The sequence below is a fragment of the Tachysurus fulvidraco genome, chromosome 10 (genome assembly GCF_022655615.1).
Source record: "Tachysurus fulvidraco isolate hzauxx_2018 chromosome 10, HZAU_PFXX_2.0, whole genome shotgun sequence".
Lineage (NCBI taxonomy): Eukaryota > Metazoa > Chordata > Actinopteri > Siluriformes > Bagridae > Tachysurus > Tachysurus fulvidraco.
Window position 1 is genome coordinate 22,033,169 of NC_062527.1, and position 17,500 is coordinate 22,050,668.

Genomic DNA, 17,500 nt, shown 5'->3' on the forward strand with positions numbered 1-17,500 from the left:
CGGTTCAAGGTTACTGAAGGTTTAAGGCAGAGGTGTGATCTATCTGGAACGTTGCATTCTCTAGCCGAAGAAAATCTTTTACAACATGCATTCATTCATTCATCCATTCTCTAGCGCTTATCAGAACTACCTCGAGTCACGGGGAGCCTGGACGGAGTGCCAACCCTCTGGACGGAGTGCCAACCCATCACAGGGCACACACACACTCTCATTCACTCACACACACACACACTACGGACAATTTTCCAGAGATGCCAATCAACCTACCATGCATGTCTTTGGACCGGGGGAGGAAACCGGAGTACCCGGAGGAAACCCCCGAGGCACGGGGAGAACATGCAAACTCCACACACACAAGGTGGAGGTGGGAATCGAACCCCCAACCCTGGAGGTATGAGGCGAACATGCTAACCACTAAGCCACCGTGCCTCCTCTTTTATAACAGATAAGAAAAAAATCACAGTGTTCACTCACCAAATCATGAGAATGAAATATTTCTCATTCCACACTAATGTAAGCTGTAAGAGCTTTAATTAGCAGACAGAGTGATGTGCAAGCTTAAGTAAAAAAAAATACAAATAAGAGTGAGGCGTCTGTAGGGAAGGTCGAAGGTCTACAGACCGGATATCAGCCACCAATAATTTAGCAGCTTCATGCTTCTGGCACAAGTTGGCCTGTGGATGGATCCACGAGGTGGAATGATGTGAGACAAACCGCACTGGGAGACATAATGTGTGCTGTTCCTACCTAAAGAGGAGAGAAGACATGGACTGAGACACTTGTAACACCGAAGGCCCGGAGACAGACAGGATACGAAGACTTCATATCACTGTCACTTCACTGGCTTTTAGAAGAACCCATAATCTGTACAGCGTGGTTCAACACACCAAATAACAACTGCGCTTTTCCTGGACCTGCAGAGATCAAGGGCAGTTATTTTAAAGCATCCTGAGCATCTGGGCGGAGCAGGACTCAAAGACAAAGAGGAAGAAGCTGCAGACCTGAAAATCAGATCCACACAAGGTGTCGTTCAGGTGTCGTGGAAGCGGAAGGACTTCCTCACAGCTAAGGGAAGAACACTGCTGTCAGATCACTGCAGATCGGCAGCTACTCCAAACATCAGGAGCACCTTCATGGTCACCTTAGTGTGATGTGTGTGTGATGTGTGTGATGTGTGTGTGTGTGTGTGTGTGTGTGTGTGTGTGTGTGTGTGTGTGTTTAATATTATATGAAAGTGGAATCTAATAATAATAATAATAATAATAATAATAATAATAATAATAATAATAATAATCAGAAACAGTTTCTGGAATTTGTTCCAGAGTTTTTAGTTCCAGTGTCATTGCGTGCTCATTCATGTGACAGCAACAGAAACATTCAGGATATCTGTGTGTGTGTGTGCACACACACCTGACCTGTCTCACACACACACACACACACCTGACCTGTCTCACACACACACACACACACACCTGACCTGTCTCACACACACACACACACACCTGACCTGTCTCACTCACACACACACACACCTGACCTGTCTCACACACACACACACACACACCTGACCTGTCTCACACACACACACACACACCTGACCTGTCTCACACACACACACACACCTGACCTGTCTCACACACACACACACACCTGACCTGTCTCACTCACACACACACACCTGACCTGTCTCACACACACACACACACACCTGACCTGTCTCACTCACACACACACACCTGACCTGTCTCACACACACACACACACACCTGACCTGTCTCACACACACACACACACACACACCTGACCTGTCTCACACACACACACACACACACCTGACCTGTCTCACACACACACACACACCAGACCTGTCTCACACACACACACACACACCTGACCCTGTCTCACACACCACACACACCACACCTGACCTGTCTCACACACACACACACACCTGACCTGTCTCACACACACACACACACACCTGACCTGTCTCACTCACACACACACACACACACCTGACCTGTCTCACACACACACACACCACAACCTGACCTGTCTCACACACACACACACACCTGACCTGTCTCACACACACACACCACACCTGACCTGTCTCACACACACACACAGCACACACACCTGACCTCTCTCACACACACACACACACACCATACCTCTCTCTCACACACACACACACACCTGACCTGTCTCACACACACACACACACACCTGACCTGTCTCACACACACACACACACACCTGACCTGTCTCACTCACACACACACACCTGACCTGTCTCACACACCACACACACACACTGACCTGTCTCACACACACCACACACCTGACCTGTCTCACACCACACACACCACACCTGAACCTGTCCTCACACACACACACAGCACCTGACCTGTCTCACACACACACACACACACCTGACCTGTCTCCTCACACACACACACACACAACACCTGACCTGTCTCACTCACACCAACACACACCTGACCTGTCTCACACACACACACAACACACCTGACCTTGTCTCACACACACACACACACACCTGAACCTGTCTCACACACACACACCACCTGACCTGTCTCACACCACACACACACACCTGACCTGTCTCACACACACACACACACACCTGACCTGTCTCACACACACACACACACACCTGACCTGTCTCACACACACACACACACACCTGACCTGTCTCACACACACACACACACACCTGACCTGTCTCACACACACACACACACACACACCTGACCTGTCTCACACACACACACACACACACACCTGACCTGTCTCACACACACACACACACCTGACCTGTCTCACACACACACACACACACACACCTGAGCTGTCTCCCACACACACACACAACCTGACCTGTCTCACTCACACACCACACCTGACCTGTCTCACACCACACACACACACACCTGACCTGTCTCACACACACCACACACACCTGACCTTGTCTCACACACATTCCACACCCTGACCTGTCTCACACACACACACACCACACCTGGACCTGTCTCACACACAACACACACACCTGACCTGTCTCACACACACACACCACACACCTGACCGTCTCACACTCACACACACCTGACCTGTCTCACACACACACACACACACCTGACCTGTCTCACACACACACACACACACACACCTGACCTGTCTCACACACACACACACACCTGACCTGTCTCACACACACACACACACCTGACCTGTCTCACACACACACACACACCTGACCTGTCTCACACACACACACACCTGACCTGTCTCACACACACACACACCTGACCTGTCTCACACACACACACACCTGACCTGTCTCACACACACACACACACACACCTGACCTGTCTCACACACACACACACACACACCTGACCTGTCTCACACACACACACACACACCTGACCTGTCTCACACACACACACACACCTGACCTGTCTCACACACACACACACACCTGACCTGTCTCACACACACACACACACACCTGACCTGTCTCACACACACACACACACCTGACCTGTCTCACACACACACACACACCTGACCTGTCTCACACACACACACACACCTGACCTGTCTCACACACACACACACACCTGACCTGTCTCACACACACACACACACACCTGACCTGTCTCACACACACACACACACACCTGACCTGTCTCACACACACACACACACACACACACACACACACCTGACCTGTCTCACACACACACACCCACACACACCTGACCTGTCTCACACACACACACACACCTGACCTGTCTCACACACACACACCTGACCTGTCTCTCACACACACACACACACCTGACCTGTCTCACACACACACACACACACCTGACCTGTCTCACACACACACACACACACCTGACCTAGTCTCACACACACCACACACACCTGACCTGTCCTCACACACACACACCACACACCTGACCTGTCTCACTCACACACACACACACACACACCTGACCTGTCTCACACACACACACACACACACCTACCTGTCTCACACACACACACACAACAACTGACCTGTCTCACACACACACCACACACCTGACCTGTCTCACACACACACCACACACACACCTGACCTGTCTCACACACACACCACACACACACCTGACCTAGTATCTCACACACACACACACAACCTGACCTGTCTCACCACACACACACACACAACAGCCTGACCTGTCTCACACACCACACACACCACACACTGACCTGTCTCACAACACCACACACCAGTCTGACCTGTCTCAAACACACACCACACACACCGTGACCTGTCTCACACACACACACACACGCTGACGATGTCTCTCTCACCACACACACACTCAACCCTGACCTGACCTGTCCTCACACAGCACAACACACAACCGTGACCTGTCCGCAACAGCCCGCAATGCACACACCGGACCTGTCCTCACACACGACACACGACACAGAGCGACTGACCTGTCTCAACACACACCAAACACAACACACCTGACCTGTCTTCACACACACACACACACCTGACCTGTCTACACACACACACACACACCTGACCTGTCTCACACACACACACACACACCTGACCTGTCTCACCACACACACACACAACCTGACCTGTCTCACACACACACACACACACCTGACCTGTCTCTCACACACACACACCTGACCTGTATCGCACACACACACACACAACCCTGACCTGTCTCACACACACAACATCACACACCTGACCTGTCTCACACACACACACACACACACACCTGACCTGTCTCACACACACACACACACACCTGACCTGTCTCACACACACACACACACACACCTGACCTGTCTCACACACACACCCCTGACCTGTCTCACACACACACACCTGACCTGTCTCACACACACACACACCTGACCTGTCTCACACACACACACACACACCTGACCTGTCTCACACACACACACACACACACACCTGACCTGTCTCACACACACACACACACACACCTGACCTGTCTCACACACACACACACCTGACCTGTCTCACACACACACACACACCTGACCTGTCTCTCACACACACACACACACACACCTGACCTGTCTCACACACACACACACCTGACCTGTCTCACACACACACACCTGACCTGTCTCACACACACACACACACCTGACCTGTCTCTCACACACACACACACACACCTGACCTGTCTCACACACACACACCTGACCTGTCTCACACACACACCTGACCTGTCTCTCACACACACACACACACACACCTGACCTGTCTCACACACACACACACACCTGACCTGTCTCACACACACACACACACACACACCTGACCTGTCTCACTCACACACACACACACTACCCGTCTCTCACTCACACACACACACACACCTGACCTGTCTCACACACACACACACACACCTGCCTGTCTCACACACACACCACACACCTGACCTGTCTCACACACACACACACACACCTGACCTGTCTCACACACACACAACACACACCTGACCTGTCTCATCACACACACACACACCTGACCTGTCTCACACACACACACACCACCTGACCTGTCTCCACCACACACACACACCTACCTGTCTCACACATCACACAAACACACACCTGACCTTCTCACACACCCACACACACACCCACACACACCATACCTGCGACCTGTCTCACACACACACACACACACACACCTGACCTGTCTCACACACACACACACCACCTGACCTGTCTCACACACACACACCACACACCTGACCTGTCTCACACACACACACACACCTGACCTGTCTCACACACAAACACACCTGACCTGTCTCTCTCACACACACACACACACACCTGACCCTTTCTCACACACAAACACCACTGACCTGTCCTCTCCACACACACGACCTACACACACACACACACACACCTGACCTGTCTCTCACACACACACACACACCTGACCTGTCTCACACACACACACCCCTGACCTGTCTCACACACACACACCAGACCTGTCTCACACACACACACAAGACCTGACCTGTCTCACACTCACACACACCTGACCTGTCTCACACACACACACACACCTGACCTGTCTCACACACACACACACACACACACACCTGACCTGTCTCACACACAGACACACACACCTGACCTGTCTCACACACAGACACACACACCTGACCTGTCTCACACACACACACCTGACCTGTCTCACACACACACACATACACACACCTGACCTGTCTCCCACACACACACACCTGACCTGTCTCACACACACACACACCTGACCTGTCTCACACACACACACACACACACCTGACCTGTCTCACACACACACACCTGACCTGTCTCACACGCACACACACCTGACCTGTCTCACACACACACACACCTGACCTGTCTCACACACACACACACACCTGACCTGTCTCACACACACACACCTGACCTGTCTCACACACACACACCTGACCTGTCTCACACACACACACCTGACCTGTCTCACATACACACACACCTGACCTGTCTCACACACACACACACACCTGACCTGTCTCACACACACACCTGACCTGTCTCACACACACACCTGACCTGTCTCACACACACACACCTGACCTGTCTCACACACACACACCTGACCTGTCTCTCTCACACACACACACACACCTGACCTGTCTCACACACACACACCCCTGACCTGTCTCACACACACACACACACACCTGACCTGTCTCACACACACACCTGACCTGTCTCACACACACACCTGACCTGTCTCACACTCACACACACCTGACCTGTCTCACACACACACACACACACACCTGACCTGTCTCACACACACACACACACACACACACCTGACCTGTCTCACACACACACACACACACACACACACCTGACCTGTCTCACACACACACACACCTGACCTGTCTCACACACACACACACACACACACACACACCTGACCTGTCTCACACACACACACACACCTGACCTGTCTCACACACACACCTGACCTGTCTCACACACACACACACACCTGACCTGTCTCACACACACACCTGACCTGTCTCACACACACACACACACACACACACCTGACCTGTCTCACACACACACACACCTGACCTGTCTCTCACACACACACACCTGACCTGTCTCACACACACACACACCTGACCTGTCTCACACACACACACCTGACCTGTCTCACACACACACACACCTGACGTGTCTCACACACACACACACACACCTGACCTGTCTCACACACACACACACACACACACAACTGACCTGTCTCACACACACACACACCTGACCTGTCTCACACACACACACACCTGACCTGTCTCACACACACACACACCTGACCTGTCTCACACACACACACACACACACCTGACGTGTCTCACACACACACACACACACACCTGACCTGTCTCACACACACACAACTGACCTGTCTCACACACACACACCTGACCTGTCTCACACACACACACACACACACTCCTGACCTGTCTCACACACACACCTGACCTGTCTCACACACACACCTGACCTGTCTCACACACACACCTGTACATGTGATTTATTGACATGACAATAATAATAATAATAATAATAATAATAAAGGGATTTAACAGTGAACACAGACGTGTAAACGACACAGATCCCTGCTGAGATACAGCAGGCTTTATCTTCTGTCTCCTTGTAGGAGTTTTCACTGGCAGACAGATTTGTGTGTGTGTGTGTGTGTGTGTGTGTGTGTGTGTGTGTGTGTGTGTGTGTGTGTGTGTGTGTGTCTGTGATCTCGTGTCTCCTGCTCGTCAGCGTGTCTCTCACTACACAGACCTGCTGTGGGCTTCTGTCTGTTTAGGGCTTTTTTGATGATGATGTTCTGGTCTGAAGAGTCCCTGTGCTGGGGTGGATTAGGAGGTGAGGGTGGTTAGGGCAGGTGTGTTTCTGGGGGTAGGTGGAGTTGGGTGGTGTTTATGGTGGTAGGCGGGGTTAAGGTAGACTTGACTCCTTTCTCACCTTTCCTCTACTTGCTATTGTTCTTTCGTTCGCCTCATTTTCTCCTTCGCTCCTGCTTGCTTTTCTTCTCGTCTTCTTCTCTCGTCTCGTCTGTTTCTGTAGTCGTTGTTCAGCTGATGAACTAAAGCTGAGGACGTTCTGTACACCATCTACAATGGGCCATATGTCAGGGATAATAGAACAGCATAGAGACTCAAGGTCTGTAATTCTCTGTGTTTTCCTGTCCTTCACTCTCTCACTCGTTCTCTGATAGGTGTGTGTGTGTGTGTGTGTGTGTGTGTGTGTGTGTGTGTGTGTGTGTGTGTGTGTGTGTGTGTACTAGTAGTTCAGGGTCATTCAGTGTGTTTGTCAAACACTCACATCACTCGTTATGCTCTGAAGTTTTATTCTCCTCTGAGTTTATTCTGCAAACAGACACACAAGACATTGCCCATACCTTCTGCATTGTGTGTGTGTGTGTGTGTGTGTGTGTGTGTGTGTGTGTGTGTGTGTGTGTGTGTGTGTGTGTTGCCGGGACATGTTGACAGTTAAAATGATTCTTACTGCTCTGTAAATGTGTATGTGTCTCTCATTGTGTCACTGACGTTCAGATGGCAAAGAGGCTTTTTACACTGCTCAAGACTACACACACACACACACACACACACACACACACACACACACACACACACACACACACACACACACACACACACACACACACACACACACACACACACACAGAAGCCCTCAAGTCCTCTTTTTTCTTCTCCCTTTGCCTGTCTCCCTCTCTATCTGTTTCTGTGTTTCTCTGTCTCACACTACCCGTCTATCTACCTGTCAACCTCTCTGTCTCTCTCTACCTGTCCATCCCCATGTCAACCTCTCTGTCTCTCTCTACCTGTCTATCCCCATGGCAACCTCTCTGTCTCACACTACCCGTCTATCCCCATGTCAACCTCTCTGTCTCTCTACCTGTCTATCCCCATGTCAACCTCTCTGTCTCTCTCTACCTGTCTATCCCCATGTCAACCTCTCTGTCTCACACTACCTGTCTATCCCCATGTCAACCTCTCTGTCTCTCTCTACCTGTCTATCGCCATGTCAACCTCTCTGTCTCTCTCTACCTGTCTATCCCCATGTCTACCTCTCTGTCTCACACTACCTGTCCATCCCCATGTCAACCTCTCTGTCTCTCTCTACCTGTCTATCGCCATGTCAACCTCTCTGTCTCTCTCTACCTGTCTATCCCCATGTCTACCTCTCTGTCTCACACTACCTGTCCATCCCCATGTCAACCTCTCTGTCTCTCTCTACCTGTCTATCCCCATGTCAACCTCTCTGTCTCACACTACCTGTCTATCCCCATGTCAACCTCTCTGTCTCTCTACCTGTCTATCCCCATGTCAACCTCTCTGTCTCTCACTACCTGTCTATCGCCATGTCAACCTCTCTGTCTCTCTCTACCTGTCTATCCCCATGTCAACCTCTCTGTCTCTCTCTACCTGTCTATCCCCATGGCAACCTCTCTGTCTCACACTACCTGTCTATCCCCATGTCAACCTCTCTGTCTCTCACTACCTGTCTATCCCCATGTCAACCTCTCTGTCTCTCTACCTGTCTATCCCCATGTCAACCTCTCTGTCTCTCTACCTGTCTATCCCCATGTCAACCTCTCTGTCTCTCTCTACCTGTCTATCCCCATGTCAACCTCTCTGTCTCTCACTACCTGTCTATCCCCATGTCAACCTCTCTGTCTCTCTCTACCTGTCTATCCCCATGTCAACCTCTCTGTCTCTCTACCTGTCTATCCCCATGTCAACCTCTCTGTCTCACACTACCTGTCTATCCCCATGTCAACCTATCTGTCTCTCTCTACCTGTCTATCCCCATGTCAACCTCTCTGTCTCACACTACCTGTCTATCCCCATGTCAACCTCTCTGTCTCTCTCTACCTGTCTATCCCCATGTCAACCTCTCTGTCTCACACTACCTGTCTATCCCCATGTCAACCTCTCTGTCTCACACCACCTGTCTATGCCCATGTCAACCTCTCTGTCGCTCTACCTGTCTATCCCCATGTCAACCTCTCTGTCTCTCTCTACCTGTCTATCCCCGTGGCAACCTCTCTGTCTCACACTACCTGTCTATCCCCATGTCAACCTCTCTGTCTCTCTCTACCTGTCTATCGCCATGTCAACCTCTCTGTCTCTCTCTACCTGTCTATCCCCATGTCTACCTCTCTGTCTCACACTACCTGTCCATCCCCATGTCAACCTCTCTGTCTCTCTCTACCTGTCTATCGCCATGTCAACCTCTCTGTCTCTCTCTACCTGTCTATCCCCATGTCTACCTCTCTGTCTCACACTACCTGTCTATCCCCATGTCAACCTCTCTGTCTCTCTCTACCTGTCTATCCATGTAACCCTTTCTGTCTTTCTTTAACTATCTGTCTCTCACTACCTACCTGTCTGTCTGTCTCCCTCTCTGTGTCTCTTTCTCTCTTTCTCCCTCTACCCCTTTGTCTGTCTTTAGAATCTTTCCCTCTGTCATAGTTTCTCTTTTTAATATCACTCTGCACGTCGTTTGTTCTGCGTGAGTCTGTCTTTCTCTCCCCTGCAGTCAGCATCTCTCTGTCTTCCTGCTCTTATGTGCACTGAATCAGAAATGATGAGTTATTGTTTAAACTAAACACTGACTATTTCATATGGTTCGTCTTACCCGTGTCTAACAACGGAGCGGCGCCGCCCGTGTGTCCGACGCAGACCTTTAATTACAGATAGCGGAACATGATTCCGCTCAGCTAGCTAATGTAACCTGACCTGACAGAACATATGGTACTGAACAATGGAAGCCTTTCTTATTGTCACATATACATTACAGCACAGTCACGTTCTTTCTTCACATGTCCCAAGTTTGGATGTTGGGGTCAGACCACGGGCTCAGACATGATACAGCACCCCTGGAGCAGAGAGGATTCAGGCCTAAAGCTCAAGGGCCCAACAGTAGCATCTTGTCAGTGCTGGGGCTTGAACCCTGATCCTCCAACACCCCAGAGCTTTAATCACTTGAGCCACCACTCTTCCTCGCTTCCCACTGATGTGTTAAGGGAATTTGTGATTGGCAAAGTTAAGGCACTGAGATTATAGAGTCTCCAGAGCATTAGTGTCCAACCAGCTAGAGACTTATACCCCTTTTCCACTAAAAGGGAGCTAGCGCTGGTGCTGGTTCAGAGTTGGTTCCACTGGCGAACCTTCTAAGAACCGGTTTGCCTTTCCATCGGTTAGAGAGCGTCACAGAGCCGAGTGTGACGTCACTGTATACGTGTCACGTTACACAGCGACGTTAGCGCAGCAGCGACAAACACAAACACAACAACAACAATGGCGGATGTTGCTTTACTGTTAATGCTCATGGCTTTGTGAACCTACATTGGCATCCAAACGCGGCGAATCCGACGTGTACGTGCGGCTCCGTGTAATCTGTATAAACGGAGGTTGTGATCGATAAAGTACATAACGTTATTTTATCGTTAACACAGAAAAAAGTTAGCCTTAGCATGTAGCTACCTACTATCATGTGTGCTGATGACTGATCATATTGCGGTAAAGTAAAAGTGTATTAAACATTAGTATACTTAAGGTACATTATCAAATGCGCTAACAGTAGCCCCGCCCGCAGCCCCGCCCACATCCCCGCCCACAGCCTGACACAAGCGTTCTTAAGTCTAGACCAGCAACGTTTTGGTGCTACTTAAGAACCACTTTTCCTGGTTCAGAGCCGGTGCTTTGGCGGTCGAAACAGAAAGAACTGGTTCTAAATTAGGCTCCGAACCTGCACTCAAACTGCTTCGGTGGTAAAGGGGCACAAGAGCCACATTTTTTACTGTGCCGCATGCGGTTCGGGAGCCGCGGGTTGGCCACCCCTGCTCCAGGGCATAGGGCACTTGGAATATTCCAACTATTGAGCTTGGACTGGGTCCTGGGAATAGTGAGCGCTGTGAATATAGAGTCCTGGGAGCATGGGGCAAAGTTCCAGGAACACAGTGTATACAATGGCCTGGGAATATCAAGTCTGGGGAATATAAAAATATAGGAACTATAAAGTAAGAATATTGGGAATATAGAGTACTGCATGTTAAACGTAGTTCACTGGACTGTAAAGGACTAGGAATACAAGCAGCAGCAAAATGATGGCCTTTATGGGAAATGTTGGGTCATGGGATTATAGGCACTGGGGAATTATAGGCACTGGGAATATAAGACACAGATGAACACTGGGCACTGTTAATATGACACACAGATGAACACTGGGCACTGGGAATATAAGACAGATGAACACTGGGCACTGTTAATATGACACACAGATGAACACTGGGCACTGGGAATATAAGACAGATGAACACTGGGCACTGTTAATATGACACACAGATGAACACTGGGCACTGGGAATATAAGACACAGATGAACACTGGGCACTGGGAATATAAGACACAGATGAACACTGGGCACTGGGAATATAAGACACGGATGAACACTGGGCACTGGGAATATAAGACAGTTGAACACTGGGCACTGGGAATATAAGACACAGATGAGCACTGGGCACTGGGAATATAACACACAGATGAACACTGGGCACTGGGAATATAAGACACAGATGAACACTGGGCACTGGGAATATAAGACACGGATGAACACTGGGCACTGGGAATATAAGACACAGATGAACACTGGGCACTGGGAATATAAGACACAGATGAACACTGGGCACTGGGAATATAAGACACAGATGAACACTGGGCACTGGGAATATAAGACAGTTGATCACTGGGCACTGGGAATATAAGACAGTTGATCACTGGGCACTGGGAATATAAGACAGTTGATCACTGGGCACTGGGAATATAAGACAGATGAACACTGGGCACTGGGAATATAAGACACAGATGAGCACTGGGCACTGGGAATATAAGACAGATGAACACTGGGCACTGGGAATATAGGACACAGATGAGCACTGGGCACTGGGAATATAAGACACAGATGAGCACTGGGCACTGGGAATATAAGACACAGATGAGCACTGGGCACTGGGAATATAGGACACAGATGAGCACTGGGCACTGGGAATATAAGACAGTTGATCATTGGGCACTGGGAATATAAGACAGTTGAACACTGGGCACTGGGAATATAAGACAGATGAACACTGGGCACTGGGAATATAAGACAGATGAACACTGGGCACTGGGAATATAAGACAGATGATCACTGGGCACTGGGAATATAAGACAGATGAACACTGGGCACTGGGAATATAAGACAGATGAACACTGGGCACTGGGAATATAAGACAGATGATCACTGGGCACTGGGAATATAAGACAGATGATCACTGGGCACTGGGAATATAAGACAGATGAACACTGGGCACTGGGAATATAAGACGGATGAACACTGGGCACTGGGAATATAAGACAGATGATCACTGGGCACTGGGAATATAAGACGGATGAACACTGGGCACTGGGAATATAAGACACAGATGAACACTGGGCACTGGGAATATAAGACAGTTGAACACTGGGCACTGGGAATATAAGACACAGATGAGCACTGGGCACTGGGAATATAAGACACAGATGAGCACTGGGCACTGGGAATATAAGACACAGTTGAACACTGGGCACTGGGAATATAAGACACAGTTGAACACTGGGCACTGGGAATATAAGACACAGATGAGCACTGGGCACTGGGAATATAAGACAGATGAACACTGGTCACTGGGAATATAAGACACAGATGAACACTGGGCACTGGGAATATAAGACACAGATGAGCACTGGGCACTGGGAATATAAGACACAGATGAGCACTGGGCACTGGGAATATAAGACAGATGGGCACTGGGCACTGGGAATATAAGACAGATGAGCACTGGGCACTGGGAATATAAGACAGATGAGCACTGAGCACTGGGAATATAAGACAGATGGGCACTGGGAATATAAGACAGATGAACACTGGGCACTGGGAATATAAGACAGATGAACACTGGGCACTGGGAATATAAGACAGTTGAACACTGGGCACTGGGAATATAAGACAGTTGATCACTGGGCACTGGGAATATAAGACAGTTGATCACTGGGCACTGGGAATATAAGACAGTTGATCACTGGGCACTGGGAATATAAGACAGATCAACACTGGGCACTGGGAATATAAGACACAGATGAGCACTGGGCACTGGGAATATAAGACAGTTGATCATTGGGCACTGGGAATATAAGACAGTTGAACACTGGGCACTGGGAATATAAGACTGTTGATCACTGGGCACTGGGAATATAAGACAGTTGAACACTGGGCACTGGGAATATAAGACAGTTGAACACTGGGCACTGGGAATATAAGACAGATGAACGCTGGGCACTGGGAATATAAGACAGTTGAACACTGGGCACTGGGAATATAAGACAGATCAACACTGGGCACTGGGAATATAAGACACAGATGAGCACTGGGCACTGGGAATATAAGACAGTTGATCATTGGGCACTGGGAATATAAGACAGTTGAACACTGGGCACTGGGAATATAGGACACAGATGATCACTGGGCACTGGGAATATAAGACAGATGATCACTGGGCACTGGGAATATAAGACAGATGATCACTGGGCACTGGGAATATAAGACAGATGAACACTGGGCACTGGGAATATAAGACAGATGAACACTGGGCACTGGGAATATAAGACACAGATGAGCACTGGGCACTGGGAATATAAGACACAGTTGAACACTGGGCACTGGGAATATAAGACACAGTTGAACACTGGGCACTGGGAATATAAGACACAGATGAGCACTGGGCACTGGGAATATAAGACAGATGAACACTGGTCACTGGGAATATAAGACACAGATGAACACTGGGCACTGGGAATATAAGACACAGATGAGCACTGGGCACTGGGAATATAAGACACAGATGAGCACTGGGCACTGGGAATATAAGACAGATGGGCACTGGGCACTGGGAATATAAGACAGATGAGCACTGGGCACTGGGAATATAAGACAGATGAGCACTGAGCACTGGGAATATAAGACAGATGGGCACTGGGAATATAAGACAGATGAACACTGGGCACTGGGAATATAAGACAGATGAACACTGGGCACTGGGAATATAAGACAGTTGAACACTGGGCACTGGGAATATAAGACAGTTGATCACTGGGCACTGGGAATATAAGACAGTTGATCACTGGGCACTGGGAATATAAGACAGTTGATCACTGGGCACTGGGAATATAAGACAGATCAACACTGGGCACTGGGAATATAAGACACAGATGAGCACTGGGCACTGGGAATATAGACAGTTGATCATTGGGCACTGGGAATATAAGACAGTTGAACACTGGGCACTGGGAATATAAGACTGTTGATCACTGGGCACTGGGAATATAAGACAGTTGAACACTGGGCACTGGGAATATAAGACAGTTGAACACTGGGCACTGGGAATATAAGACAGATGAACGCTGGGCACTGGGAATATAAGACAGTTGAACACTGGGCACTGGGAATATAAGACAGATCAACACTGGGCACTGGGAATATAAGACACAGATGAGCACTGGGCACTGGGAATATAAGACAGTTGATCATTGGGCACTGGGAATATAAGACAGTTGAACACTGGGCACTGGGAATATAGGACACAGATGATCACTGGGCACTGGGAATATAAGACAGATGATCACTGGGCACTGGGAATATAAGACAGATGATCACTGGGCACTGGGAATATAAGACAGATGAACACTGGGCACTGGGAATATAAGACAGATGAACACTGGGCACTGGGAATATATTTATGGTTTCACATATATGAGATCGTATATGATATTAAAAATGATGATATCAGAATTCAAAACTTTTGAACGGTTGTAAAATAATGTCTTCAGTGTTTAGAAGAATTCTGAGATTAAATCTATCATCACTTGGCTAACATGTTGTATTACTAGCTAGCATTCGTATGCCAAGCAGAAAGCACATGATAGATAGATAGATAGATAGATAGATAGATAGATAGATAGATAGATAGATAGATAGATAGATAGATAGATAGATAGATAGATAGATAGATAGAGTTTCATAAGCGTTTACTATCAGAATATATTATAAAAGGTTCAGCAAATGTCCTGCTCTCAGAAGGTAGGATCAGGACATGCCGGGTTAAAATCTGCCTGGAAATGATTTAATAATGAAAAGAATGTAGAAAGATATCAGAGGTATACAAGAAGTCATTGTGTGTGTGTGTGTGTGTGTGTGTGTGTGTGTGTGTGTGTGTGTGTGTGTGTGTGTGTGTGTGCATCAGGCTGATTTTTTTCCTGTGTTTGCCTCCTAGGTTGCTGATTATGCAGCCGGCGCAGTCGGCTCATTAAGATTACACAGCGTAAGCAGAAGAGGGAGCAACTCACCTCATCATTCTGGAGCGTTTTGACCCTCCGGCAATCGGCTGTTTACACACCAGAGCAACAGTGAATGTTAAACCTCTGGTGGAAAATCTCCAGTTTAAATGAACCCTGACACACTGAGACTCGCTCCCAGAGCTGAATTAATTAAACCAAACTCTTATTGTTTCTTTATTTGTTGATTTAAATTACTGAATAGATTCATTTTAGGGGGAAAGAAGAGAGCAACGTTCAAAACCCAAGTCTGGAATTGACTGAAAATGGTCTATGTGACATCCAGGAAGCTTCGTGCTCTGATGCTGATCTTCTGCCTTGTTTCTTTTGCCATGTTTTTATTAAGAGATCCCTCGTTTCTCATCAATCCGTTTCAGAACATCGGTAATAGGCCATGTGGCTGCCGGCACTGTATTTGGGCCACAGAGGAGGAGGACACGTGGTTCAGTGACAGGTTTAACCAGTCCATTCATCCTCTGCTGTACAGGTCGAACAGCGATCTCGGTGACGACACCTACAAGTGGTGGCTGGTTAGTATACTCTGTCGTGTTTAATGTTTCATTGGTGTCGATCGGCCGAGGCATGTTTGGGGTGTAAAGTTTGCGTCTTTAGTTTCATGCAGGAGATATGAGATAAATATACAGCACATGGCTGAAGGATTGTGCAGCACTGACCATCACACCCATATGTGCTCCTTCTCCAAACTGTTGCCACACTGTGTGTGTCTGCTTCATCATGACGACGATCCACAATCCAACGTCTAGTGGAAAATGTTCCAGAAGAGAAACGTGGAGCTGATCATGACAGCAAACACAAGGGGGATCAATCTGGGACGAGACGTTCATCGACACAATCGGGTGGGACGATCAGGGGTGCACATACTTTTGATCACAC

General features: G+C 48.7%; 1 protein-coding gene across 4 annotated transcripts in view; it reads left to right on the forward strand.

Moving 5' to 3' along the window:
- The window catches only part of LOC113656608 (CMP-N-acetylneuraminate-beta-galactosamide-alpha-2,3-sialyltransferase 1-like), a 49,901-nt gene that overhangs the window by 16,434 nt on the left and 15,967 nt on the right, over positions 1–17,500 (forward strand). For 3 of the 4 annotated variants that reach the window (XM_047820129.1, XM_047820127.1, XM_047820130.1), the window contains one exon: positions 16,546–17,136. In XM_047820129.1, coding sequence (XP_047676085.1) covers positions 16,873–17,136 — 264 coding nt within the window. In that variant the 5' untranslated portion in view covers positions 16,546–16,872. Of the gene's footprint in view, positions 1–8,009; positions 8,335–16,545; positions 17,137–17,500 lie in introns of those variants that run through there. The other variant, XM_047820128.1, reaches the window with a different exon arrangement.